This window comes from Danio rerio, chromosome 17, assembly GCF_049306965.1.
Source record: "Danio rerio strain Tuebingen ecotype United States chromosome 17, GRCz12tu, whole genome shotgun sequence".
Lineage (NCBI taxonomy): Eukaryota > Metazoa > Chordata > Actinopteri > Cypriniformes > Danionidae > Danio > Danio rerio.
Window position 1 is genome coordinate 22,458,712 of NC_133192.1, and position 26,605 is coordinate 22,485,316.

The 26,605-nt window shown below is 34.6% G+C and overlaps 3 protein-coding genes across 3 annotated transcripts in view; 2 read left to right on the top strand and 1 right to left on the bottom strand.

Moving 5' to 3' along the window:
• pygb (phosphorylase, glycogen; brain) overlaps window positions 1-8,178 on the top strand; it is a 28,550-nt gene extending 20,372 nt beyond the window's left edge. Inside the window, 6 exon segments of the mRNA NM_212809.2 lie at window positions 552-610; window positions 1,330-1,471; window positions 1,825-2,032; window positions 2,299-2,433; window positions 4,440-4,506; window positions 7,136-8,178. Coding sequence (NP_997974.2) covers window positions 552-610; window positions 1,330-1,471; window positions 1,825-2,032; window positions 2,299-2,433; window positions 4,440-4,506; window positions 7,136-7,288 — 764 coding nt within the window. The 3' untranslated portion in view covers window positions 7,289-8,178.
• The window catches only part of LOC141378555 (uncharacterized), an 876,211-nt gene that overhangs the window by 585,819 nt on the left and 263,787 nt on the right, over window positions 1-26,605 (top strand). The window lies entirely within an intron of this gene.
• The window catches only part of abhd12 (abhydrolase domain containing 12, lysophospholipase), a 107,193-nt gene continuing 94,261 nt past the window's right edge, over window positions 13,674-26,605 (bottom strand). Inside the window, 11 exon segments of the mRNA NM_001076597.1 lie at window positions 13,674-14,242; window positions 14,939-15,066; window positions 15,359-15,437; window positions 17,861-17,943; window positions 18,035-18,114; window positions 21,084-21,121; window positions 21,263-21,392; window positions 21,489-21,534; window positions 21,998-22,028; window positions 22,328-22,447; window positions 25,193-25,298. Coding sequence (NP_001070065.1) covers window positions 14,209-14,242; window positions 14,939-15,066; window positions 15,359-15,437; window positions 17,861-17,943; window positions 18,035-18,114; window positions 21,084-21,121; window positions 21,263-21,392; window positions 21,489-21,534; window positions 21,998-22,028; window positions 22,328-22,447; window positions 25,193-25,298 — 875 coding nt within the window. The 3' untranslated portion in view covers window positions 13,674-14,208.

Below are 26,605 nucleotides of genomic sequence, written 5' to 3' on the forward strand. Positions count from 1 at the left end.
CACAGTAGGCATAGATGAGGAGATTAATGGCTGAATGCTGCCATCTGCCTGAGGACAGAGGAACTGACTATACAGTACATACACAACATGTATGGATTATAATTTTTTTCTTTTCTTTTACTGATTGTCTTGAATGGCTCACTTCCATAGCTATCTCTCTTGGGTTTTCCCATCAAGTTAATTTTTTTTAGTTTATCTGGAAATTATGTAATTCTATTCCTGTCTATCTGTCTGTCCGTCCATCCATCCATCCCACACATAGGTTATTTCTATGTAGAGTTTGCATGTTCTCCCAATGTTGACGTGGGTTTCCTCCGTGTGCTCCAGTTTTCCCCACAGTCCAAAGACACGCGCTATAGATTAATTAAATAAACTAAATTGGCCATAATGTGTAAGTGTGTATGGATGTTTTGTAAAACATATGCAGGATAAGTTGGCATTGTAAAACATTCTGGATAAGTTCATTTCACTATGGTGACCCCTGATGAATAAAGGGACTAAGCCTAAGGAAAATGAATGAATGATTTAAAATTTTTAATTCTGCATTTTAGGCATAAAGAAAGAACCCAACAAGAAGTTTGTTCCCAGGACAGTGATGATTGGAGGAAAGGTTGGTGAATTGTTTTTAATTCTATTAAAAAATAATACTTTTAAAATGATCATTATTATTAACTGCCATAATTGCATTTAAGTGTAGATTGATGTGTTTTAAAACGGTGTTTCTCAACCAGTAATCTTAAAATATTACAAAACTTTATTGGAATTTTGGAGAAAAAAACACTGTTTTATTAAAACATATCTTTGGCTCTTCTAAAATCATTGATATTTTTGAAAGTTATTGTGCTTGGGCATAAAAAGAATGTAAAAGGTTACACTTTTTCAAAACTCCAACAAACAGCTCAGCGGACTTCAAGCTTTGTTTTCCTGGATTTTACTGATCTGATTTTACTGCAAATCAATTGAAAAGAAGGGTCAAAACAACAATAGCGTCTCCACTTGTGCTAAGGTTCTGCGTGACCAATTCTCAGCTCAAATTGATTATATTGTAAAATATTTGACGTTTCCTTTCTTACATATGTATAAGAATAGCATTTTATTGCTTATATCATCCACGCCCCCCACACCACTATACAATTGTTATATGTTTATGGCTGCCAAAGACAGAATCAACACCATAAATAGAACCAAATAGATGTCTCTAAAAAGCCTGTGTGAATGTGTAAACGCTTTGTGACCCAGAGTGGTCTGCGCCAAACAAATCAACAAAACCAAATTGTGAAGACGTCTAAAGAGTTTACTGAATCTGTTTTAATTTCTGTCGTGATGCAGGCAGCCCCAGGCTACCACATGGCCAAGATGATCATAAAGCTGATCACGTCAGTGGGAGAAGTGGTCAACCACGATCCGGTGGTTGGAGACCGACTCAAAGTCATTTTCCTGGAGAACTACAGAGTCTCTTTAGCAGAGAAGGGTGAGTTAACACACAAACAGATCTGAGGCCTGTACCATGATGGTGACTTGACATACTCTGAATTTATCTCTCTGCCTTTGATTCTGAGTTCATAAGCGTGTGCACATGAAGGTGGGACATCAGTGCAAACAGCCAATCCTTGAAACGTAAAGATACTGTTCTTTACCCAGCCAAGATACACCACATTTTCATGATCTAAAATGGTCCTGGATGTCATTTTTGGCAATATTGCACACTGCAAGGTGTGTGCGCGCGGGCGCGCGTGTGTTGTGATTGGTCATGTGGCTTTTTTGTGATCTCTGCTGCATACTGTACCTGTTATAGAATATGTGATTTGTCAATTTTTCCCCCAGTGGTTCCCGCCGCTGACCTGTCTGAGCAGATCTCCACTGCAGGAACCGAAGCCTCCGGCACTGGAAACATGAAGTTCATGCTGAACGGCGCTCTGACCATCGGCACGATGGACGGCGCTAATGTGGAGATGGCAGAGGAAGCTGGAGAAGAAAACCTGTTCATCTTCGGCATGAGAGTCCAGGATGTGGAGGACATGGACAAGAAAGGGTGAGAGAGCGAATGATATCTACAGGATAAGAGTGATGGTAAAGGATGTATCATTTAATGGAGGATGAGGAGAGGAGATCAGGCATCAGTAGTTTGCTGATTGTGCTGATGTATTTCCTGTTAGCTAATAAACTAAAGTAATTGTTGCTGATTTTTATTCTTTACATATTTGTTTTATTTCGTTTCAGCTTATTTTTTCAGTTACTGAACTCTGTTTTAATAGTTTAGTGACATTTAGTCCACAGTAACGGCTCTGTTTGTGACAGATATAATGCCAGGGAATATTATGAGCGTCTGCCTGAACTGAAACTGGTGATGGATCAAATCAGCACTGGATTCTTCAGTCCCAAAGAGCCTGAGCTCTTCAAAGATGTTGTCAACATGCTCATGGATCATGACAGGTGAGTGGCTTTTTTTGTATGTTAGAATGTGTCCTGTTTGATCTGTATTTTTGTGTACATTTTATGCTGATTTACATAAACATTTAGTGAGATTGACCTATTTAATATTTACATTTTTGGGGTTATAATCTGCACAGAGTAATAAACCCTTTTCACAATGACGTCACTTCGCCTCCCGCTATCGGCAGCGCAGTGTATTTTAGTTCCAGTTTACCTTTAAATGAATGAAGACTTCTTAGGGAAATTTACAAATAAGAATATTAACATTGCACTGATCTGATTTATTCTTGGTTTTGGGCATGTGTCTAAATGTTTCTCTTTCAATACTGAACTGCTTTCTGAGTTTGAAAAAGATTTATTAAGTTATTAAGAATAGGAATAAGCTATTGGTTGTCGAGGAAAGCATATGTTTGCAACCTTTTCCCTTTTTTTTATCCAAAATGAATGGATTTATTTTTACTTTAATGCTGCTCTGAATATAAATTTATATTAAATTGTTATATGTAAATGTTCCAGCATGAGTAAAATTTTTTAATTAAATCTATTTATTTTCCCATAAGCATGTATATAAATGCAACCAATTTCATCATTTATTATTTACTGATCTATTAATGTTTTGTTCAGTTTCTTCATTTGAATGAATGAATTATGTCCTGCCGCTACCTTTTGGGTGGATTTAATTTGATATCTGTACTACCTTTTAATTACAAATAAATTCATAATCTAATAATACTGAATTAAAATGCCGTCTTCTTGAAGTGTTATTTTTGCAAATGTAAATTTTTGTATTGATTTTGTTTGCATAGTTGGAGTCCTATACAACATTGTTATTCCATTTAATTGGAATATTAGAGACATAAATGTTTTATGTTCATGAATAAAATACCTGTATAGAAAATGTAAATAATATGAATGTGTTTGTGAATCAGCTGTCCACTGTAAACAACCACAGTAAACACCCCCAGTTTTATTTATTACTTATTCTTTAGTACACACACAAAATAAATAAATAAAATAAATCTGACATAAAAAAAATGTTTAGCACACATGTAAACATCTGAAATCTTTATTTGACAAATACTGACAAGTACATACCAACTTCATCTGCAGTAAAGACAGCAACACAAAGCAATAGACTGTTTAAAGTCCCATTTTTTTGGTTCAAAAACTGGACGTCATGTCAAAAGGGTTAATTATCTTATCCACTAAAAACTGTCAATGGAACAATTTTTCCCAAATTGACATGGTTTAAAAGCCTTTTTGAAAACTTACTTGCATATAAAATGCTTAGTATGTAAAGTCATTTGCAGACCTTAATGTCCATGCCACTGAATTGGTGAATTGGTATGGATTGGTATGAATTGGTTCCAGAAACTTAGACAGCATTTTAGAAAGTACAAAAAGAGATATGCACACATGTTTGTTGAATTTGCAAAAGAAAAATATCTACTATTTGCCAAGTACTGCACTGCTAGCAAGGCTATAGATTTTGAAACTTAAATTCTTCCAGTAACATTAACGCTCGTTAAGGGATGTTTGTCAGAATGCTTGGGTTTTGTACCTAAATGAACAGGTAGTGACTTTGTTGGCACACGCGGCTGTACTCGCAGATGAATGTGTGTTAACCCACAAAAATGTTTTTATGTCAGTACGTCCTGAAAAATCACAAGCTTTCTCACACCACACATTTGAAAACTAGCCCACCTCATAACAAAGAGGAACGTGAATGGTTTTACTGTCACAAGAAAAGGCACATGATTTCTGATTGTTTGACACTAAAGAGGAAGCAGCAGTCATAATCAGAGAGGTTGTAACATTTATTGGGGGCTCGTCAGGAATTGTGATATATTTTTTTTTATTTGTATTTTTTTGTCAAAAAAACTTGAACTTGTTTTTATTATTTTAATCTACTACTACTAATAATAATGCATTTACATGCACGTCTCGAATGTTTTGAGTATTTTTGCATCTTTAAGAGTTTTCTGACTTCTGTTCGTCTCTTTAAGGTTCAAGGTGTTTGCAGATTACGAGTCCTATATCAGCTGTCAAGACAAAGTTAATGAACTTTACAAGGTGAGTTAAGACCCTTAGTGCTTTACCAATATGAGGTTTTACACTATATAAAATAAATAGCTATGTTAATAGTAATAACTAATAGTAACTAACACTTTATAAACTGTTAGTCGATGGCGATCATCTACCAAATTTTTGTAAATGTCCTTCTGTAAATGTATCAAAATTGAAATTTAATTAGTAATATGCATTGCTAGGAATAAAATTTAGAGGTGATTTTTCTGAATATTTCAATATTTTTTTACATCCTCCATTTTAGATTTTCAAATAGTATATGACTATCTGCTTTTTAAGTGGTGACGTGTTTTTGACGTATGTAATACTGTTTCCGGGTCCAAGCCACCATTCATTTAAGTGGAGTAATCATTCGTTTATGAACACATTTTATTCCTATCACACATTAAAGTTAATTTTATATAAAATCATACTGTACACAACAATCTCTGGGCTTGCTGCATTACAAATACCAAAAATTTAACAATTTATAAAAAAATGAATCACTTTCTGGCCATTGGATATTAGGCATGGACATATATACTGTGATCGTGATTTTCGAAAGCCTTAAATCGCTTTGTAAACGTTTATTATTACCATTTCATGAGTCTCCCCATTCAGTTGAATAGAGCGCTTTGACCCGGAAGCGCTTCACGTGACGTCACACTTAACAAGCGGTTATTTGGCTGAGATACAACTAACAAAGCATACACCTAATTTATTCAGCTTTCTGATGATGTATGAATCTCAATTTCAACAATATTGACTCTTATGACAGATTTGTGGTCCAGGGTCTCAGCTTTTTGTAAATGTTTTATTTATTGCTATTGGCAGTCTATTTTACATTTTATTTCAAAATGAAATTGTAAAACATCTTGAACATTAACGCTCTTTTGACCCAGTGCAGCCTGTAGTCAGTTGCAAATGTATTTGCCGTAAAAAATACAGCATTACTGATTTTGAAATCGATAGATGCACATGCAAAATTTCTTGTACAGCTATTTTTCAGTTAGAGTAGGGGAGAGTGGAGACAAAAGTAACCAAGTGATTTTCCCAAAGCCCTGACAACCTTTAATATCCAGGCTATAACAGTGCATTTACATGCAACCCCTGATGGAGCTGCCGAATATCAGCTGATTTCGGGGGCCGTGTCCTGCGGTTGGCCCCGAATTTCTGTTTTTATGTGCAAAAAGTCAATTATTACAGTTTTTTTTTTCCTCATTAAAAGTTGTGTTTCTCTTTTGACGTGTCTACAGGGTATTTAGTGCAATCACACATCCTTAAGTTTAAAATACTTTAAAATCTTGTTTTTCAGTATTTAAAAAATTAATCAAGTTTCAAGAGTTTACACTTAGCTCATGATTTATACATAGCTTGTTTGGCATGCTGTTCCGGGAGAGAGCCCTGAGCTCAAGGGATCCTCGAGCCCAGGGCTCCCCCCTTTTGCAGGGCGAGTGGAGATTGAGCTCAGGTCTATCTCAAACTCCCCCGCTGCTGAGGCCAAGGCGAACTTCCTGAGAGTAAGACATTATAAAAAAGGTTTAGGCTTGTTTTATTTATAATATAGTGCACATTTGGATGGTGGGAGGAAACTGGAGAACCCGGGGGAAACCCACACGGACACGGGGAGAACATGCAAACTCCACACAGAAATACCAGATGGCTCAGCGAGGACCCAACGCCATTGGTATTCTTGCTGTGAGGCAACAGTGCTAGTCACTGGGCCACCGTGCCGCCCATTCTGGATAAAGGAGGAAGAAGGGGAGGAGGGGGGTTTCTTCCAGACGAAGATAGTTGTAGAAAGGAAATGAGGATATATATAGTGATTTGAGATCCTTTGATTGGAGGATCATAATTAGCTAATGTGGACCAGCTGGGTCAATCATGAGCACAAGCTCCTCTCGAAATTAGTTTAAAATAAAACTTCACTTAAATGAGTACCTGTGGGAATGTAAGTAACATTGTTACTGCCAAGTAACTGCTAATAGCCATGCCTTATTTTTCACTTCCACATTAGTTTTCAGTGTTTTGACTCGTATGTTTTATAAGATTAATGCATATTGCCAATAATAATAAAAATTTTCAAAATTTATAGTAAATGTTAACATTTTGCATTGTTGGATTGCTTTTGAAACATTTGATGTAGCTGAAATGTGAAATGAAAATACTTTCTTTTTTTTTGCAAAAATAAAGGAGAAAATGTTTGCAGTTAGCAATATCAAGGTCATAGTCAGATATATTTCAAATAAACAAGATTAGGCCAGTAAATCGAGCAACTATTGTTGTTACTTTTGACCCACCCATGTGTTACTTTATCTCGCTGATTATTAAAATCTGCAGGACACTGGCCCTCCAGGACCGAGTTTGGACATTTCTGTTCTACACTGATACAATATAACAGCTGATATTGAAAGACCATTGTTGTGAGTTAGTCACCACAGCAAAAATATATTTCTGCTAAAAAACAATGTCTTTTAAAATGAGTTTTTTTTTGTTTGTTTTTTAAATGTTACTTTTGTCCCCGCTCTCCCCTATTTTTAAACATATGTTGTAATGTGACTTTCCAACCTAATGTGTTTTTCACAAAAAAAATAAAAAAAACTTGATAAGAAATAAAGAATTTTGTTCCCCACAGAACCCAAAAGAATGGACCAAAAAGGTGATCCGGAACATTGCAGCATCGGGAAAGTTCTCTAGTGACCGTACGATCGCTGAATATGCGCGGGAGATCTGGGGTGTCGAGCCGTCTGACGTCAAGATCCCACCACCAAATGAACCACGCGAATAAAACCTTCCCTGAATTCCTGAGTCCAGCTCTGTCACTTTGAATCTCATCACACACAGAAAACTAACTCCATGTGCACCTAATATATTTCAAATCACTGTTATTCACATCTCCGTAATCGATTGTCTTTGTTACCATTACTGCATATTTAATTAGCTGTTTATCTGAGACTACTCTATTGAAGCTGTTCAGACAGCATAGTCCAGCTTCAGTTTACAAACTTATTTAAGCAATATGTTTATGCATATTTATGGCATATAGCCTAGTGTCACTTTTCAAGCATTCCCTGGATCATTTTTGAGGTTATTGTTTGTTTTGACTGATGTTTTGCGGGTGATTTAGGAACTCCAGTAATATAAATACATTATATAATCAGTCAGTAAAGATGACCTCAGAAGTGCTCATTAAAACCGCATTCATTTAATGACTCCAGAATGCATGTGATGATGTGGTTTTTCAATGTCCAAATGATCTTTTTATTCAGGCTTTTCCGAAGCAGGTTGAAGGGTGCCTTGCATTTGTGTGCAATATTACCATCACTTTCCTTTGTAAATATTTAATAAGAATATGAGAAATATACATGGCAGCTGCCTGACGTAAACTCAAGGGAATCCATCATGTGTGTCATTTGCTTTAAATGAGATATTTTTCAGTGTTGACTCTGATGTCAGGTCAGGTCGTGCTCTTTTTCACCTTGTATTACCAAATACTGTGCCTGTAGGTTTGATAGAACACAAAAGCAACCATAAAGCAACCTTTAACTTTCAACAGCTTTTCAGGTGTTCTGAATGTGTTTATGAATGTAACCTTCGAATATTCACAAGCACTGAAGCCTTCAGCTGTTTTACACAAGTACTGTATGAAATGTACCGTTAACACAAATAATAAAAAAAAAGTGAAAATAAAATGTCTGCTCATTGACTTATTCTGACAACAGGAGTCGCGGTCTGCTGTTATTCAACGCTATGAAGAAACTACAAGGATAGGCTACTTTTAGAGGATTTCTAGACATTTGTTTTTATGTTAACATTTTATAAATATGTATCTGAAAAGCAATGCTGAAGATATTCTGCTTTCAAAAAGTGACCTCCGGTGGACTAGCAGACTCCGAATTGAGACAGATTCAGTTCCACATGAGGTTATCAATTAGCAAATAATATAAATATTTTGATCGTAAACATTAGGTGGCTGCACAGTGGGTAGCACGTTTGCCTCACAGCAAGAAGGTTGCTGGTTCGATCCTCGGCTGGGTCAGTTGGCGTTTCGCTAGAAGACATGTGCTATAGGTGAATTGGGTAGCCTAAATTGTCCGTAGTGTACGTGTGTTTATGGATGTTTACCAGTGATGGGTTGCTGCTGGATGGTCATGCGCTATGTGAAACATATGGTGGATAAGTTGGCGGTTCATTCCACTGTGTCGACCCCGGATTAATAAAGGGACTAAGGCAAAAAAAAAAATAAAAAATCAGTGAATGAAACATTAGGTGAACAGGTTACATTGTAACTTCATGACGAGATACGCAGGTTTATTTACCTGAGGTGAGGTAGTTTTCTGTTGTTCCTGTGGGAACTAGAAGCCGTTTCGCATGCAGGTGCTTTTATATAGAACATGATTTAAATCACTTGCTCCTGTCTTCAACCTGCACTTGCGTTTGTTTGACCACCTTTAAGCCAGTTTGTTTGATTCCAAACCATATATCGTCAAAACACGAAATAGAAGTGTTACATGACACGTTTGCCTAGCATCATCAGAGATTTTATCTACTGCATTTGGGATTTCGTAAATTAATTAATAGACACCCTCACGTTAATAATTCCAGCAGATGAGGGCGAAAAAAAACATACTTTAAAAAGTAGATTGACAGCCTATGAAATGACAAGATTAAAAGTGGAAATTATGACTAATAAAGTTGAAATTACATATAGGCTATAATATATCAAATATAATAATAATTATAATGTAAAAATAAGACGACTATAAGACCTTACATTAAACGAAAAATCTCGTCATGTCTTTAAAGGCATCATTTAGACTTTTAAATATTATTATGCATAGAAACTATGTATTTTCATCATAGCAAAAACAAAATAAATTAGATGCTTTATTATTATTATTAAAATGCTTTAGTGTTCTGAAAAAATCTGTATAACAGCACCCACATTTGGAAGGTTTTTTTTTCAGAGAAAAATGTTAGTAAATGTTTTATTCTATTCTTCCAAATGCCAAACAATAGTCCTTTACAGCATTTTCTTGTCTTTTTCAGAAAAAATGTCTATCAGATAAACAAATGCTTGTTATATTAAGCTTTGTTACATCATTTTTAGACACCAGCAATGTTTTAATTTCAGAAGAGTTACAAAAGCAGCATTTGGGGGAACACCCTGATTTTAAATAACAAATTCTACCCATTTAACCAATTTACATTTAGTCTGTTTACCAAAAAAATCTAAACCAAATATTTTTTGTTACATTTTAATGAATGCAATGCAATAGAAGCAACAAAGTAAAACTCTGTAAATATAACACTAGTTATTAAATGTATAAATGTATTGAAAGAAAATGTCACAGTGATTGTTTAAAAAAAAAACTGTAACAGCACTGTAAATAAATGATGGCCACCAGAAAGCTTTTTTTTCAGTCCTTTATTGTTTACAAACAAACATACTGTACTAACAGGTGTGCATGTGTCCAGTAAGATTTAGCAGCTTAGAAGAAAACAAACATTGTAAACCACTCATGATATCGTCCGCAAAAAGTAACAGTTGCTGCTGAAATAACTGGGCAGTATTTCAATTTTCATTACAAAGTAAACAAAAAAGTAATTAAATATACGAAATGTTGAATTCAAATATGCAAAGTTTGGTCAACATCAACAAAGACGGCAGAATCAAATCTGTGTTCAGAGCAGTGACATCCAAATATACTGTGGTCCATTTTTACATTCTAGTACAAATGAATTCGTCATTTTTAAATATATATGCATGTGTTTTTTTGGTCTTACATATTGTCCTTCAGCTTTAGATTATTGCACTTCTAGATCTAATAAACTCTCTAAACATGATCATTTCTACATCAATTCTACACAGTCCTTCGCAAGCTAAGATATTTTGGTGTTTTTTTTTTCCACTGCATCAGACCATCATGATCTCACATCTAACACACCGGCAGAGGAAAATCAAACAATGAAGAAAAACATTGTGATACTATTTGTGAGAATAACATCGGTGGTGTACAAACAGAGGCAGTCTAGATCTACGATTGAAGCTTGCATGCACACATAACCTCGCTATCATTATCAGCTCAAAAAACAACCAGACACACAGCAACAATACAGCAGATCTGCTCAAACGGCCTGCATTACAGTCTGAGATACTCATTTGCAGATGAATCATTATCAGATGGTCAGTGCACAATGTGAAGGAAACATATTCATCATATATACAAGAAAAGATGTCAGAGCAAAACAAAGATGAGCCTTTATTGCTTAATGTTTGAATCTCAGTGTTGAGTATTGCCCACATTTAATGTAAATCTTCAAAACTGTGCATGTTAAAAAGCTTTTACAATATATTTAGATATTGGGAATTCAATTAAAACCATTGGAAGATATACACTTAAAGTACAGTTGAATTCAGAATTATTAGCCCCCCTTTAAACATTTTTTTCTTTTTTTAATATTTCCCAAATGATGTTTTACAGAGCAAGGAAATTTTCACAGTATGTCTGATAATATTTTTTCTTCTGGAAAAAGTCTTAGTTGTTTTATTTCAGTCACAATAAAAGCAGTTTTTAAAAACCATTTTAAGGACAAAATTATTAGCCTCTTTAAGCTATATGTTTTCCCGACAGTCTACAGAACAAACCATCATTATACACTGACTTGCCTAATTACCCTAACCTGCGTCTAGTTAACCTAATTAAGCCTTTAAATGTCACTGAAGCTGTATAGAATTGTCTCAAAAAATATCCAGTAAAATAATATTTACTGTCATCATGGCAAATATAAAATAAATCAGTGATTAGAGATGAGTTATTAAAACTATTATGTTTAGAAATGTGCTGAAAAAATCTTCTCTACCTTAAACAGAAATTGGGGGAAAAAATAAACGGGTGCGAATAATTCAGGGGTGCTAAAAATTCAGGGGGGCTAATAATTCTGACTTCAACTATACATTTTGGGTCATTTAGAAATTACACGATTCCAATTTTTTTCAAATGTTTCCATTCAAAAGTTTGGGCCGAGTTTATTTTCTTTTTGGCATTAAAAAAACTAAACGAGGAAGAAATAATTTTATTTATCAAGGATGCATTAAACTGATCAAAAGTAACAGTAAAGTTAAAAACATTTCTATTTATTTCAACCAAGTGATTTTTTTTACACTTTCTGAAAAAAGTATGACAGTGTGCTCAAAAATAAACAGCACAAATGCTTTGAATATACAATTTAAATAAATCAATTGGCATCTTGGGATTATTTCTGAAGAAACAAATGCACTAAATACTAGTGTTGGGGAAAGTTACTTTTGAAAGTAATGCATTACAATATTGAGTAACTAGTTACTTTTTATGGTAAGTAATGCCTTAAGTTACTTTTGCGTTACTTTTCTGACCTAGCTGAGGGTTGATCTCTTTTAGCAGGGGTTTTTCCTTCCTTTTTTATATAGATGAGCTCTGCAATTAACATCACACTGTATAACCTTTATTTAGCTTAATAAAACACATAAAAAATGAATGTAGGATAATGTTATCTTTAGGGAACTTCCTGACTGCAGAGCTCTATGCCGTATATATAGATTAATGAAAGTTTAAAGCAAGTGTTTGCTGCTTTTACACATTTCATCTCATTAGTGAGGTAAAATCAGTTTTCATTTATATAATCCAGCAGTTTATTTTTTAAGTGAATTAACCAAATTAAAAAGTAACTCACGTTACATTTTTTTAAAAAGTAACTTAAATATTTTTTTTTTCAACTTTGTATTCATTGATTTTAATTATATTATAAAACCCAGCAAACAATACAGAATATTAACTTACATAATATTTCAGAATGTGCTTTTCCACTCCAACATTTGTTAAACAGAAATTACATTTAAAATAAAATACTATACTATAAAAAATACATTTAAATTGACCAAAGTGTGTGCGCATATAATAATAATAATATTAATAATAATAATAAAAATAACATTACATTGACTTTTAAATTACAGTCATCTTTCCAAAGCCAAAGACATCCAATATTTTCATCTAATTCTATCCATTTATAAAGCGACTGAGATCACACTTTAAGTCTCTGCTTTACCATTGATTATATAAATTCATTTTTAACAGCAAGATTATCAAACATTTCCTTTAACTCAAATATTATTACCTAATTTTTAAAAGTAATGTGTTACTTGTTTCTTAAAAAAATAATATTATTACGTGACTCGCGCTACTTGTAATGCGTTACCCACAACACTGCTAAAAACTGAAGTAAACTCAGCTATGAAACATAATACATAACATAAATAAAGTGCTCAGCATAATTGAGCACACCCCATTTTGAATATTAATATTTTTAACAATTTCTCTGTGAATTAAGGTAATATAATTTGGTGCATTTAAACAAAACATTTATTAAACGGATTTCACAGAATATCTTTAGAAACATAAAGAATACATTTTAAAAAAACTACAAGATTTCAACTATGTTTTTCAAAAAAAAAATCTTGATTTTTATTTAATATACTTCCCCTAAAACATAAACTTGGGCTACTCATTTTTGGACTGTTATCGTAAGTTATTTAGCTAGATTAGCTCCAAATTTGGCTTCAGTGCTGATGTAATGTATATGCACAGATATAAGCATCCTATAGAAAATATCAATTTAAAATACAGATTTGTGAGGGCTGTACTCATATATGCTGAGCACTGTGTATATCAAAATAGACTCAAAAAACCATAAAAAAAACACATTTTAAACAAATAGAGAAGCTGGGTCCTAAAATGAAAAGAGCACAGAACTTAATGTAATATTAAAAAAGAAATGATTTCAATATTTTCACTGAGGCTTTGATCTGTGTATTCAACATATTGTGTTAGCAAGTAAATAATTGTATTCATTTATTATTTTGGAATGTGCAAAGTGAATTTAAAGACTGAAAAATATATATTTAACCCACATAAACAACAAAAAAGGAGAGATTTTGAACACACTCTTGTTCTCTTTTGATTGTGCAACATTCAGTTGCCCTGTAACAGACATGCAAACAAGCATCAATCAACAAAATGCATGAAAGCAATAGTAATGGATTTCAAAAGCTCATTCAGTTGTGATCGCAGCTGGGTTGCATATGGAGCAACCAAACACAACAGCATACACATAACACACACAAGAACATCCCATAAAAACAACCTCAGAGCTTTAATGCCAATGCAGCACAAAATCCTCCATTACAAACCAGAAAAGGGAAGAAAAATACAAACAGAAAAAGACATTTTATTTGAAAGATTTCAAGTTGAACCTAAAAATAACTCGCTGTTCACATTGAGTGGATTTTCAGGTCCATGATAATGTCGATCTTATTGTTATTAAATACGCTCATTTAAAAAAAAGAGTGAACGGCAGTCAGCGAGTTGTGACATCAGTGTCCCGTTTCGTCCCTTTGACCTTAATTTCTGCAGTCGTTAAAACTTCATTCTGCTGACTAAAGCATTATTTCAGTGCGTATTTGCATATTATTTTGCATACTTTGTGCTCCAGCTGCCGCTTCAGATTCACAATGACAACAGAGGAGGAGGAGGAGAGTCAAATCATCCTGTCACGCTCTCAAAACATGAGCACTTCCTTCCTCGGTAGGGTTTAAGTGAACAACCAAATGCGAAAGAGCCGGAGTGTCTTGAGTTCATGCGCAGGGACACGGGAAAGAGGAGATCTGGACTAACCGTGGGGATGAGGAGCTCTTAGAAAATCACTGAGACACAAAGACAACAGCAACACATTACATCTCTCAGAGAAACAGCTTGGGTTCATCAACAGTGTTTTCCACAGCTCTAGAAATACTAATGTTGATCTGGATGACCTGGACAAACGTCACAAAACATCTTAAAGGGATAGTTCACCCCAAAATAAACATCATTTACTCAGCCTTTACTTGTTTTAAATCTTTATAAGTTGCTTTATTCTGTTAAACACAACATTTATTATACTCATTCATTCATTTTCCTTCTACTTAGTCCCTTATTCATCAATATTCAATTAAAGATGGCAGTGTTTCATTGCTGTATGAATCTGTTACAGACATCTTCAGGAGGTTTACTGGACTACTAGATTAACTGGTTACAAAACCAGCAAACTTGTCCAAATTTATTAGATTACTTGATTTACTGGTTTAAATATTATTGAAATCAGTTGTGTTATACGTTCCTACTTGAGATAGGGTTGTTGGATTAGTAGCAGTACAAACCAAATCAAAAATGAAATAGAGACAGACAGTGACTTCAGTTTCTCCCTGACTGTTGGTTAGGGTCAGAATATAAAAACTACACCGCCTGGCACAATCCTAAATATAGCCTGTATTTGCAACCAATGCTCCAGAAAGATGAGTGTAGTGAAAATGTTTTGTCAGCAGGGAGAGCAGAGACTTCAGCAGATTGTGAAGCGTTCTCACCTCAGTATATTTGGTAGCTGTGGGCTCTTGTAGATGAACTTGTGTCTGTAGCCCAGAGAACTGGAGAATGGGATGAACTGGACCTTATGACCATTCAGACTTTTACTCTGAGCCGCCAAATCATACAGCTGTGAGTGGACAGATTTAATACACAAGAATCAGCAAATAACACGTTATTGATGACAAGATAAGAGAGTTTTATTTATGCGTTTTATAACAAGAACATAACGAGCATATAAAAGTAAATATAATAATATTATTATAAAAATACAGACTTGTCAAATGCTCTTAAAAACAGCAGCAATCTGGTTTTAATATGGACAATTTATTCTGAATATACCTCATGCAATCAGAATTTAGAGACTAAAAATAATTGTTTCAGTTTGGAACGAGCTTCATCATTGTGTGATCAATGTTTACCTTCTTCCCTAGCTGGAAGGGCACAACTGTGTCGTCTTCGGCATGCAGGATCAGAACTGGACATGAGATGTGGTTCACACTACGACAAAACAAAAACAGGACCTTCAGGTTCTGACAGTTTTAAACACAATTTGACACACACACCCACAATTTGATTTTCTTTAAAGAGGAAGCTATTTAAAGGCTTAATTGTTTGTATGGTGTGACCTGTTCATGCTTCGTTCATCTATTTATTTTTGAGACAATTTACTTTAAAGGAATAAGTTTGACCCGAAAATGAAAATTTACTCAATTTACTCACACTTAAGTGGTTCCAAATGTTTTTTTTTTTTTTCTGCTGTACCTAAAAGATGACATTTTGAAAAACAGCTGAAAACCAGCAGCCATTGACATCCATAAAAGTAAAATTAAATATGAAAGTCAATGGTTACAGGTTTCCACACTATAAAAAAAAAGTTGACTAGGCTTAAAATTTTACAGCAACCAGCTTCAGGACATTTTTGAGTTTACTTAGACTCAATCCCAATTCTATTTTCGTACCCGTACCCCTAGGCCCTCAAAACCGAGTGTGAAAGGGAAGGGCTTTAAAAGTTACCCCTAAGAAATGGGACAGCACTACAGCACATGCATATGTCATCGCGATCTCATGCTGCATTTGAGATTAAACAATTGTGACTGCTGTAGTTATTCCAGTTGTGTTAATTTTTGGTATTTATCTTCTAGAAATAACTGAAGCCATTTTTTTATGTTATCATAATGATATAATGTTGCAATAAGATCATAACTTTACTGCACATTTACACAGTGGCTATATTCATCAATGTAAACACACCAAAAACAACATTTACATTATAGCAGACACTGTAAAAAGCTCATTTCCAGCCTCTAAACTTTACTGACAGGGTATTTGAGTGTAATTGAGTGTCAGAATGTTGTCAGACTGCTGTACAGTTTTTATTAGGGATTATAGATAACGCAATTTAGCGGTTTTTATTTTAGCGTTTTCTTTTTTTTAAAGCATGACGGTAAAACATGAACATGGTCATGAATATTTTAAAACATGCTGGTTTGTTGTAAAAATTCGTAATAATGACAAAAAAAAAAAACTAATTTATGGATCTCCTTACTTCTGGGTACAGCTACCCTGCCGTTGTGGCTGGTGTATTTTGGGAAAATTTCTTACCCCTTGGTTTTGATTGTCATCCTGGAAAATCTTCATTTGAAGGGCTATTTTTACCCCTTCCCCTTAGCCCTACGCCTTCCAAGCTAAAGAGAATCGGGACACCCTTAAACCCTTCATGGGAAGGAGCAAAACGTGCAATACTTGGGTTGAAAGTTGAGTCAACTCAAAAAAGCTTTGCAGCAAGTTGCCTTTGAGTTAACATTTTTTTGCAGTTTTTCTTCAAAATATCTTTTTTTGTGTTTAACAGAACAAAAAAAATCTAACTGGTTTGGAACATGTCAATGGTGAGTAATTGATGGCAGAATTTAAATTTCTGGGTGAACAATCTTTTCAATTCTACACCATTGTTTCAATTCTCCTAAAATGCTCTGTTGACTTCCTTGTTCTATAAAGCCTCTCCCTCAAAAATATACAATGTGCTCTCATTGGCTAGTATTACCCAATATATTCGAATTAGTCAACCACCTAGTGAATTTTCAAGAAAACATCATAATCATGGGTGGGATTTATGAAAATTTTACAATTCATGAGGTCAAAAACCCAGGAAAATTTTAATTTAGGCTTAGGTAGTCATTTGTTGTTGGCCTTAAAATATGAATTTATAAAACAAAAAAAAACCTCCTTTTACATTAAAACTGCAGTGTTGTAACTTTGCTGCCAACCTAATTTCACCAAGTAGGACATGGTCCTAAAATGTTCTAGATCTGATCAGCCAATCAGAATTAAGGGATAGGTTTACTCTTAATGTTCAGTTTAGGCTTACGGTTAGGTTTACATAGTTCTATGTGTGTTTTCCAACTATTATTCCCCTCGATTTTGGGAATCATTTACAGTTATGGTTGGGTTCAGGAGTAGAGAATATGCATGTTTATGCAAAAATTATGCTCCAGAATTACAGATATTAATCCAGGATCGCATCGTACTTGGCAAACTTTGCAGAGGCTGTTTAATCTCAAACAGATTACATTACATGCTAATTGAATAGACAAAAAAATCATCATCAAGTACTCATCTGGAGGTAATGTAATGAATTTTGTGATAACTCCATCTGTGACTTGAAAAACAATGCTCGCATCAATCTAAATACTGAAGACATTTATATATGCACACAATGTCTGTTTCCACAACAAGCTCTCAGAGGAAGATGAATCTCCTCCAGCATGTGAAAACACCACAGATGATCATTTCAACAGCTGTGTGAACACTGTGCTGCATAAACACTAACACTGACTGCACAGGTGGACACACAGAGCAAACAAACAATCCCTTAATGCAAACTTACATAGTAATAGATGAAATATAAGACCAAAAGAACCTACTTCTCATCACTGGCAAATCGGATGTCGTTTGCACTTATAGCATCCAGGAAGAACCAGTCAAATCCCGGTAAATATCTGTAAACCTGTTCACAATGACACATATGAATGCTCAAGGTCAGATGTGTTTCTGTAATGCGTGATGAAGGGAGTGTGAAAGGGGACTGGTATTCTGACCATGGAGAAGGGATGGCTCTTGGCTTCCTCTCTGATGTTTGTAAAGGGTGACTCTAAAATCAGGGCGTCTGGAGGCGTTCCTGCGAACACAGAGGAAGAGAAACACAATCATTCCTTCATCGGAATGGCTCAAATACAGCCTTACATAAGTCGTAGTCTTAAGTGTTAGACTTGCTTGGTAATTACATCAGTTCACTTTAATCCAGTGCTTGTCTATTTCTGAAACATCAGCACTGAGTTGTGGCTTTCTTTAGTTCAAACAAAAAACTGTGATGTTGTCAATCAGGATAATTTGCGATAATTGTATAATAAAATAAAAACTATAGTAAAAATTGTTACAAAAAGAAGTGTTCTGAATTCATAAACTAAAATCACTTACATCATAAGGAATAAATAAGGGAGTGTTCTTTTAGTGTTTCTTTAATATTGTATCATTTATCTACAACATTATCTACACGCATTTTTAATGTTTTGGACTGTCTGAATTTTATTGTATCAGTTGATGAGGATATAAATAAGTGAATGATAATAATTCAAATTTTATTTTCCTGTACAATGGGGATTATGAATTTACAGGTGGAGGAAATATTCCTTATGTTAGCTATATTGAAATTAATATGTGCTTGTTTTTAACTATTGAGTAGTCGTCTAACTAATGACCTAATGTGATTGACTGTGGAATAAGAGGGTGGAGTGAAAAGCACTTAGGAAGGCATTGTGCTGAAACGTCTGTGTTTTTTATCTCCTAAAAATGTCAATTAAAGCTAAATAAAGTAATTATTTAACAAGTTTGAATGCTGGCCTTCTGAATGATAATTGTATAATTGTAATTTATAAATAATTTCATACTGCTAATTACAACATGATAATATAATGATATAATATAGATTACATTATGATTTGGTGCTTTGTTTGTGCTGCTGTATTTTTTATATGTGGAAACTGATTCTTTTTAGGTTTTTTTTTAATGAAGATCAGCATCCTAAAATACAATTTTTGTAATGTTATAAACTTAGTATCTCACTTAAAACTCTCTGACTTTCACTGACTATAAATCTGAGTTTAGTGTTATAATGAACAGAAAAACAGGCCACTGTTGTGCGTTGCATGATTTCAAAATGATGTAAGCTTGATTATCATTTTGTAGAACTCTAATAGCCACTGTAAGATTAACAATGGATGATTATTATCAATCATTATTATGAAAGAAATCTGAGGTATTTACAGTTTGTGTGGTGTGAAGGGTTCTCTCATATTTGATAGCTTGATGGTATAAAAAGCAATTCAATCCATCATTTCTATAGCGCTTTTACAAAGTAGATTGTGTCACTGCAGCTTAACATAGAAGTTCTAATAAATTGAAACTGTGTAAGTCTAGTTTGAAGTTGAAGTTCAGTTCAGTGTGGTTTAATTGTCACTGCTGAAATCAATGCAGTAAAACATATAGCATAGAAATATAACAACCAATAGTCCGGACTGCTGAACAAATCACTGGCACTACCTTTCCTACACTTTAAGCGCTTCAGAGCACCAAGCACAAAAACAACCAGACACAAGAAAAGTTTCTTTCCTCAGACCAGCTATCTCATGAACAGTTAACTATTCCCCTACTGTGCAATAAATATGTGCAATACTTTCTCATACGCACTTGTACACAGCACCTTACATCAACATACAATGCAATACTTTCTACATTCGCATTTGTACACAGCACCTTATGACCTGTATATTTATAACAAATCTGTACATAAAACTCAACATCCAGATTTCTGGACTAACTGCATCTCTGTTTAATGTTTATCATGTTTTATTTTTTTTTCTCATATTTATTTTTTGTTGTCACTTATCACTTTATGTACACTGGGAGCTTCTGTAGCCAAAACAAATTCCTTGTGTGTGTGAAGCACACTTGGCAATAAAACTGATTCTGATATTAAATTTTGAGAAATTGAAACTAAAATTTAAAGTAACAAAGAAAAAATCTGACATTCCATGACTTGGACAAAAGAACTACAGCTTTTTACTATTCCACTTTTAATGTCTGGAATAGTACTTCTGAAATTCCATATTCCAGAAACTGCATGGCCTGTGGGATCCTTGTATAAATGTCTTTACATTTACTATTTATTCAATTATTGATTCATAGTGAACAAGAGTATTGACTTGTATGTAGTGGTTAATTCTTATGAATTTGTACGATCTCATTTGTACAATTTAGTACGATTTTCGCATCTCCCAATGAAGGTTAGGTTAAGGAGTGTAGTCTGGTGCCATACCTTCTGTTAAAAATCCTACAATTCTGTATGACTGAATTCGAATGAATTCATACAAATTGGCCACTAAACTGACAAAATGTAAAATAGTTACGTTTCCATGTGAGATCAGGCTGCATCTTTTATGATTTCATTCATTTCAATAACTCACATAAGTTTTGTAATTCACACTTTGGGATTTTCCATGACTGAGCCTACTGATTATTTAGTCAACAAGAAGGTCATGCTGGTTGGCTCAGTGGTTAGCACTGTTGCCTCACAGCATGAACATTCGAGAATGGTCTGTGTGGAGTTTGCATGTTCTCCCCGTGATGGTGTGAGTTTCCCCCACAGTCCAAAAACATGCGCTATAGGTGAATTGAATAAGTGAACTAAATTGGCTGTAGTGTATGTGTGTGAATGAGTGTGTATGGATGTTTCCCAGTATGGGGTTGCAGCTGGAAGGGCATTTGCTGTATAAAAACATATGCTGAATATGTTGGCAGTTCATTTCTGAGTTGGGACCCCTGATGAATAAAGGGACTAAGCCAAAAAAGAATGTTTTGCATTGTCATGCTTTGCTTCTGGGGCTTAGTTCATGAATAATTATTAAGACACAGCATTTATCCAATTATTCAAAGTGACTGCTGGGAATGTTGGGTAAATAGGTGCTGGTCATTAAATAATACAGGTTCATTCTGTTGTAACCAGTTTAACATGACTGGCTCATATTTGTTTTCAGTTGCAATGTTCCTGCCCAAAAGGACACACAAATGCACAAACACATGTTCACGTACCCCTGTCACACAGCCGTCTCACAAGGTTAGTGGCCACTCTGGAAAAACAGGAACGTACAGCATCAGCAGCAGCTCAAGAACACCAGAGTGGCTTACACAATCAGAGCCTTTATGTCAAAATTTTTCTCCAAGAACTAGAAATTCTGCATGTAGAGAAATCAAAGGAAAGTTGATGTCACCCTGTGCCGAGCGAGTGACCCCAAATGTACAGCGGCTTCGGTCCAATCCGCTGTTTTATCCACTGGTAGAGGAACAGAGCGTCTGATGTCATGCCTCTCTCTGAAGGACTGCCCTCAGAGTCTCCCCAACCTGCAGAAACAAACAAATCCATGCTTCACTAGGCACAGGGAATGGGATTCTTACTTGCATTAAACAACAATGCATTAAAAATGAAACCCAACATACCTCTATAATCAAACGTGACTACATGGTAGCCTAATGAACTGAGAACCTGCAGAGACAAGCAGAGAAAATGTCAGACATTGCTTTAATAGACTTATTAAAATCTGTCACATTACAGGCACTTTTTTAAGATAATTCATTTGTTTCTACTTTTTGTTTTTGTTTCCTAATGGTGTAGTTCACCCCCCTAAAAAAGTATTCACTAATTGTCCGCCCAAACGTAGTTTCCAAATGTTCATGAATTTCTTTCTTCTGTTGAACACAAAAGAAGATTATTTTGAAGGAAGCTGAAAACATGTAACCATTGACTTGCATGGTATTTGTTTTTCCTAATATGAATATCAATGGTTGCAGGTTTTTGGCTATCTTCAAAATATTTTCTTTAGTGTTCAACAGAAGAAAAGACAAACCGGTCTGAAACAAGGCCGAGTAAAAAATGACAGAATTTTTAGTTTTGGGTGAACTATTCCTTAAACTGTAGTATAAACTCATGCAATTGTTGTTTATTTTACCTTATAAAGCTGTACTCTGTGATCTCCTCCTCTGAAACAAACACACACAGACACATTAAGTAAATTCACCAAAAAAAACTGTGTAACAGAATCTTTAAAAAGCTGAACTCACTACATGACTTCTCAAACCTACTGTGCATAGGACGCAAAAAGACTTTTAAAACATTCTAAGTAAAGGTATGAAAAATATATGCCTTATTTGTAGAAGACTTGTGAAGTAAAACATGAACCATTTGTTTTCTATAACCTCCAGCTGTTGCGGAAATGGTTGTGTCCTGTGTAAACACAGTGTTAGTTGGCTTTATTAAGATCAGATGAGTGTTTGTGTACCTCGTCCCAGCATTGCCGTGGAGGTACAGGATGACTGGGTGACTGGACTGGAAGCTTTTCTCATACCATTCAGCATCTTTAGCCTGAGCCTCCCTCCACATACCTGCTGGTACTGTGTGCCTGAGAGAGATGGACAATGATGGAGCGATGACAGATTATACAAAAGAGATGTGCAGCTGCTACAACACTGCTTCCTACATATGAAATGGAGAAATGAAGAACAATAGTTATGCACTAATGTTTAAAAGAGTACAATTAACAATTACAATTTGTCAAATATTTTTGTATAAAAAAGCTTACTGAGGCTGCAATTATTTAAACAACACAGTAAACAGTATAAAATACTGCTCACAATATCAAGTAACTGCTCCATTGTACATTTAATTTTTGAAATGTTACTATGATTTGTATTTTAATAGTTTTCAGTGTCTCATGATCCTTCAGAAATCTTGCTAATACAATAATCAAGAAATATTTCAATATCATTGATGCCGAAAACAGTTTTGGTGTGTTTATTTTGTATAAATCATGTTTCTGTCATAAACACTCTCGAGATTTAGTATGGTAATGAATATTTATATGGCAATGTTGATGTATTTGGTCTTGGCGGTATAGATTTGCTATGTTGTTGCTTTGATTATTATGGCAGAGCAAGTTCTGAGACCTGCTACTGCCATTATATACAGAAACATGCCATCTGAGAATCTTACATGCTGCTGCTGCAAACATAATCTACATGTAACTCCCATAGCAGATGTAAACACAAGTGGAGCTGGGTTGGGGGAAGGTCTACGAAAACGCGGCAAAGCTTAAACAGTGTAGAGTGATGCTGAACTTTTAAACTGATTAAGAGCTACCTCATTGGCTGCAGAGGTGACAGTAACCGATCTCCTTTCACTTTATTTATAGAAAAATATTTCCTTTGATGAACAAAGTTTAAAAGAACAGCATTTGAAAGAAAAATGTAGTAATTTAAATGAAGTAATCCTTAGTATAAATTATTTAAATTAACTTTAGATTAATATAATGCCTCCTTGCTGAATTTATTTGTAATTTACTTTTCTTCTTATTTTTATTTTTTTAACAAAATGCCAGCTTCTATGTCATTTAAAATTAAGATGAGAATCTGTTTTAATTATTCTCAAACTTAAAACTATTAAATGTGTTTTTTTTCTCCCTAAAATCATAAGACTTAAGTCTGAATGTACGTTGATTGAACTTCTACAAACACATTAAGAGAATAAGATGGTCAGAATATTACAGCCTAATAAAATATATTTAATAAAGAGCAAGTCTTGACATGATCAATGCTTACATTTTTTAAAGCAATTTTTAAGCACTTATCCCATTCTGATCACCATTTATATTTATGTATATATTCATGTATGTATATATACATAAATGCAGTTTTCTGAAATACTGAAGAGGATGTTTTTGCTTTAAAACGCTGCTGCTCCATGTCAGTGTGGATGGGGGAACACTGAGACATCTGAAAATGGAGGCAGGGCTGCAGGCATTCACCCATCTGATTGGGGCCTTTTCCTTATTATTATAAGGTAGAATAAACAAAGTTGAGTCTTGTATCCTTTCTTTGTAAGTTCAGACTTCGCAAGTTTGATATGGAAAACAAACTCCCGAGAACACGTCGGTTAAATCTTTAAAGGGAACAGTCTACTTTATAACCTTATTCACATCACCATGGCGATGCTGTTTCACTTCCTTAACAATGAAATGATTAAAGGAACTGCATATTTTAATTTTGATATTAGCAACTTAACAGACACCAAAAATGTTGAGGCATTGTGTAGCTACATATTTTTTGACTGTCATCTTCACTGTATGCATATTTATTGCAAAACAAAGCCTATAACATAACATTTTCACTTAAAATAAGAAACGTACCCTTTCTTTTGCTGAATATCAGTTTTTTTATTCAATAATGGCCATTATAAATATACAACGTACAACAATTTTATACATTATAGAAAAAAAAGGCAAGCAATCAGTCAATATGCAAAATCAGTGTCCGCGGTTACATTAATTAATATATTAACTCAGCCAAAATATGTTAATTGAGAACAAGTAAAAGATTCAAAAGACCAAAGTTGTGAAATTTGTTGTTAGATATAGACAAGATGAATTAAATATGACGTTTAACAAAAATAGTTAGATCCAGCGGTAGATCCTTGATGAGCAGTCCGACGTGCACAGCTCTCATCGCTGCAGTGCACGCCAGAGTGTGTGTGTGTGTGTGTGTGTGTGGTCACGTGATGTGCGTTTTCAGTGGTGTAGTGTGGACCAAGATCTGTTTGGAAATGCTAGGTGAAACGCCAGTGTGGACGCAAATCATTTTCATTCTAAAACGCCGTTTTAAAACTAAAACGTATTAGTGTAAACAGGGCCTCAGATATATTGTCAGAATATAGTCATGAATAAAAAGGCTGAATAAAAGTATAAATAAAAGTATAACTTTTGAACAATAACATACTCTTTCAGGACTCAATAGTTCTTGCCCAAATTATGATCAAAGGCTTTGCTGTTTAATATTGAATCTGACAGTGCATGGACAGCTTTATTTATGCAGGTAAAAAACTCCAGCATCAGCACTATAAAGCTCATATGGCTCTTTGCAGTGTTACTCTGTGAAAGTCAAACCCAATGGCCAGCAGCCACGAGCCCGTGCAGTCGCTCTGTCACTATGCATTTAAACACTCTGTGCCACAGGCTGGGTTTCAATAAGAGCGGGAGATTTTCCACGCCCTTCCCAAAGACAGCTGTGGCCACAGGGCAGATAGAGAGGGACAGAAACTGTAGGCTTAAGAGGACAGATAGAAAGGCCATGCTGTGTCTGTATGTGTTTCTTACCACACTCCAATGTTGATTCCTTCCTCTGGCTGCAGGTAGAAGTTGTGAGTGTGATTCATACCCTGATCCTGCGGTCTTTTCAAATCTATAAAATACGGTACCCGCACTAAAAGAGAGAGAGATAGAGAGAGAGAGACAGAGGAAAACTGATAAACATGAAGCTGAATTCCTAAATTAAACAGGGTATTATAAGAAAAACTAAAGCAGGTCAGGATTTTATTGAAGGGAATCTTGATCGAAGTGAATATGATATTGAAACGTATTTATTAATACCAGCATGGAATCATTAGCCAGACATGGATTTATATTTAAAGATGATAAAGTTATTTATTACTTTTCATTTCGGCTTAGTCCCTTTATTAATCTGGGATCACCACAGCGGAATGTACCGCTAACTTATTCAGCATATGCTTTACAATATGATTTACAATTTAGCTTACCCAATTCACCTATAGCGCATGTCTTTGGACTTGTGGGGGAAACCCTAGCACCCAAAGGAAACGCACGCCAATACGAGAAGAACATGCAAACTCCACACAGAAATGCCAACTGACCCAGTCGAGGCTCAAACCAGTGAACTTTTTGCTGTGAGGTGATTCCACTGTGAGACCAATGGTAAAAGTTATTGTATTTTTATTCGATACTAATAGGAATAGTTTTAGTTTTAGTTTTCATAGTTTTATATTATTTTATTTTACTAAACAATTATGAATGATTGGAATGTTAACAGAGGTAAATAGGGTGTAAAATATGCACATCCAGTCAATTGTAACAAACACAATGTACCCATTTTGACAGATTTCCATTTACACAAAAAAAAAAAATGCTGCATTGATGATGATGATGATGATAATAATAAACATTAAACTAAAAATCTGCAAATGATGTGACAGTTTAAGGTGTTTTAAAACACTTTTCCCCTGATAGTAAAAACTTTGGTGCAAGTCTTAAATTATCTATATCCAGCATCATATATAAATGTTAAACAATTGTTTACAGGGACAGTTGTTAAAGGGCACCTAAGATGGACTTTTGTAAGCTGTTTGGACAAAACTGACTGCAAGTATAGTGTGTCCACTGTTATATTGGAGTGATATAAACCCAACAAGTCTCATTTTTTTTAAATTTACTGATGTTGAAATAGGACCCAAATTCCAGTGATTTTGAGGCCCACCACAACATGATATAGGAGTGCAGTTTTCCCTACCCACCAAATGGATTGGCATGTGCCATGTTTCTATATCAACATGTATACACATGTCCACAGAACATTTCCTTTGCAAGTAAATAGGGAAAAAATATGTTACAACTCTCTGTGATTTTTCTATTTAAAACTTTTTTAAAGAGATCATGTTTGTAATAAAGACAGTAAAAATCATTGTAACTCTTAAAAGCTATTATCACCACGGCCGC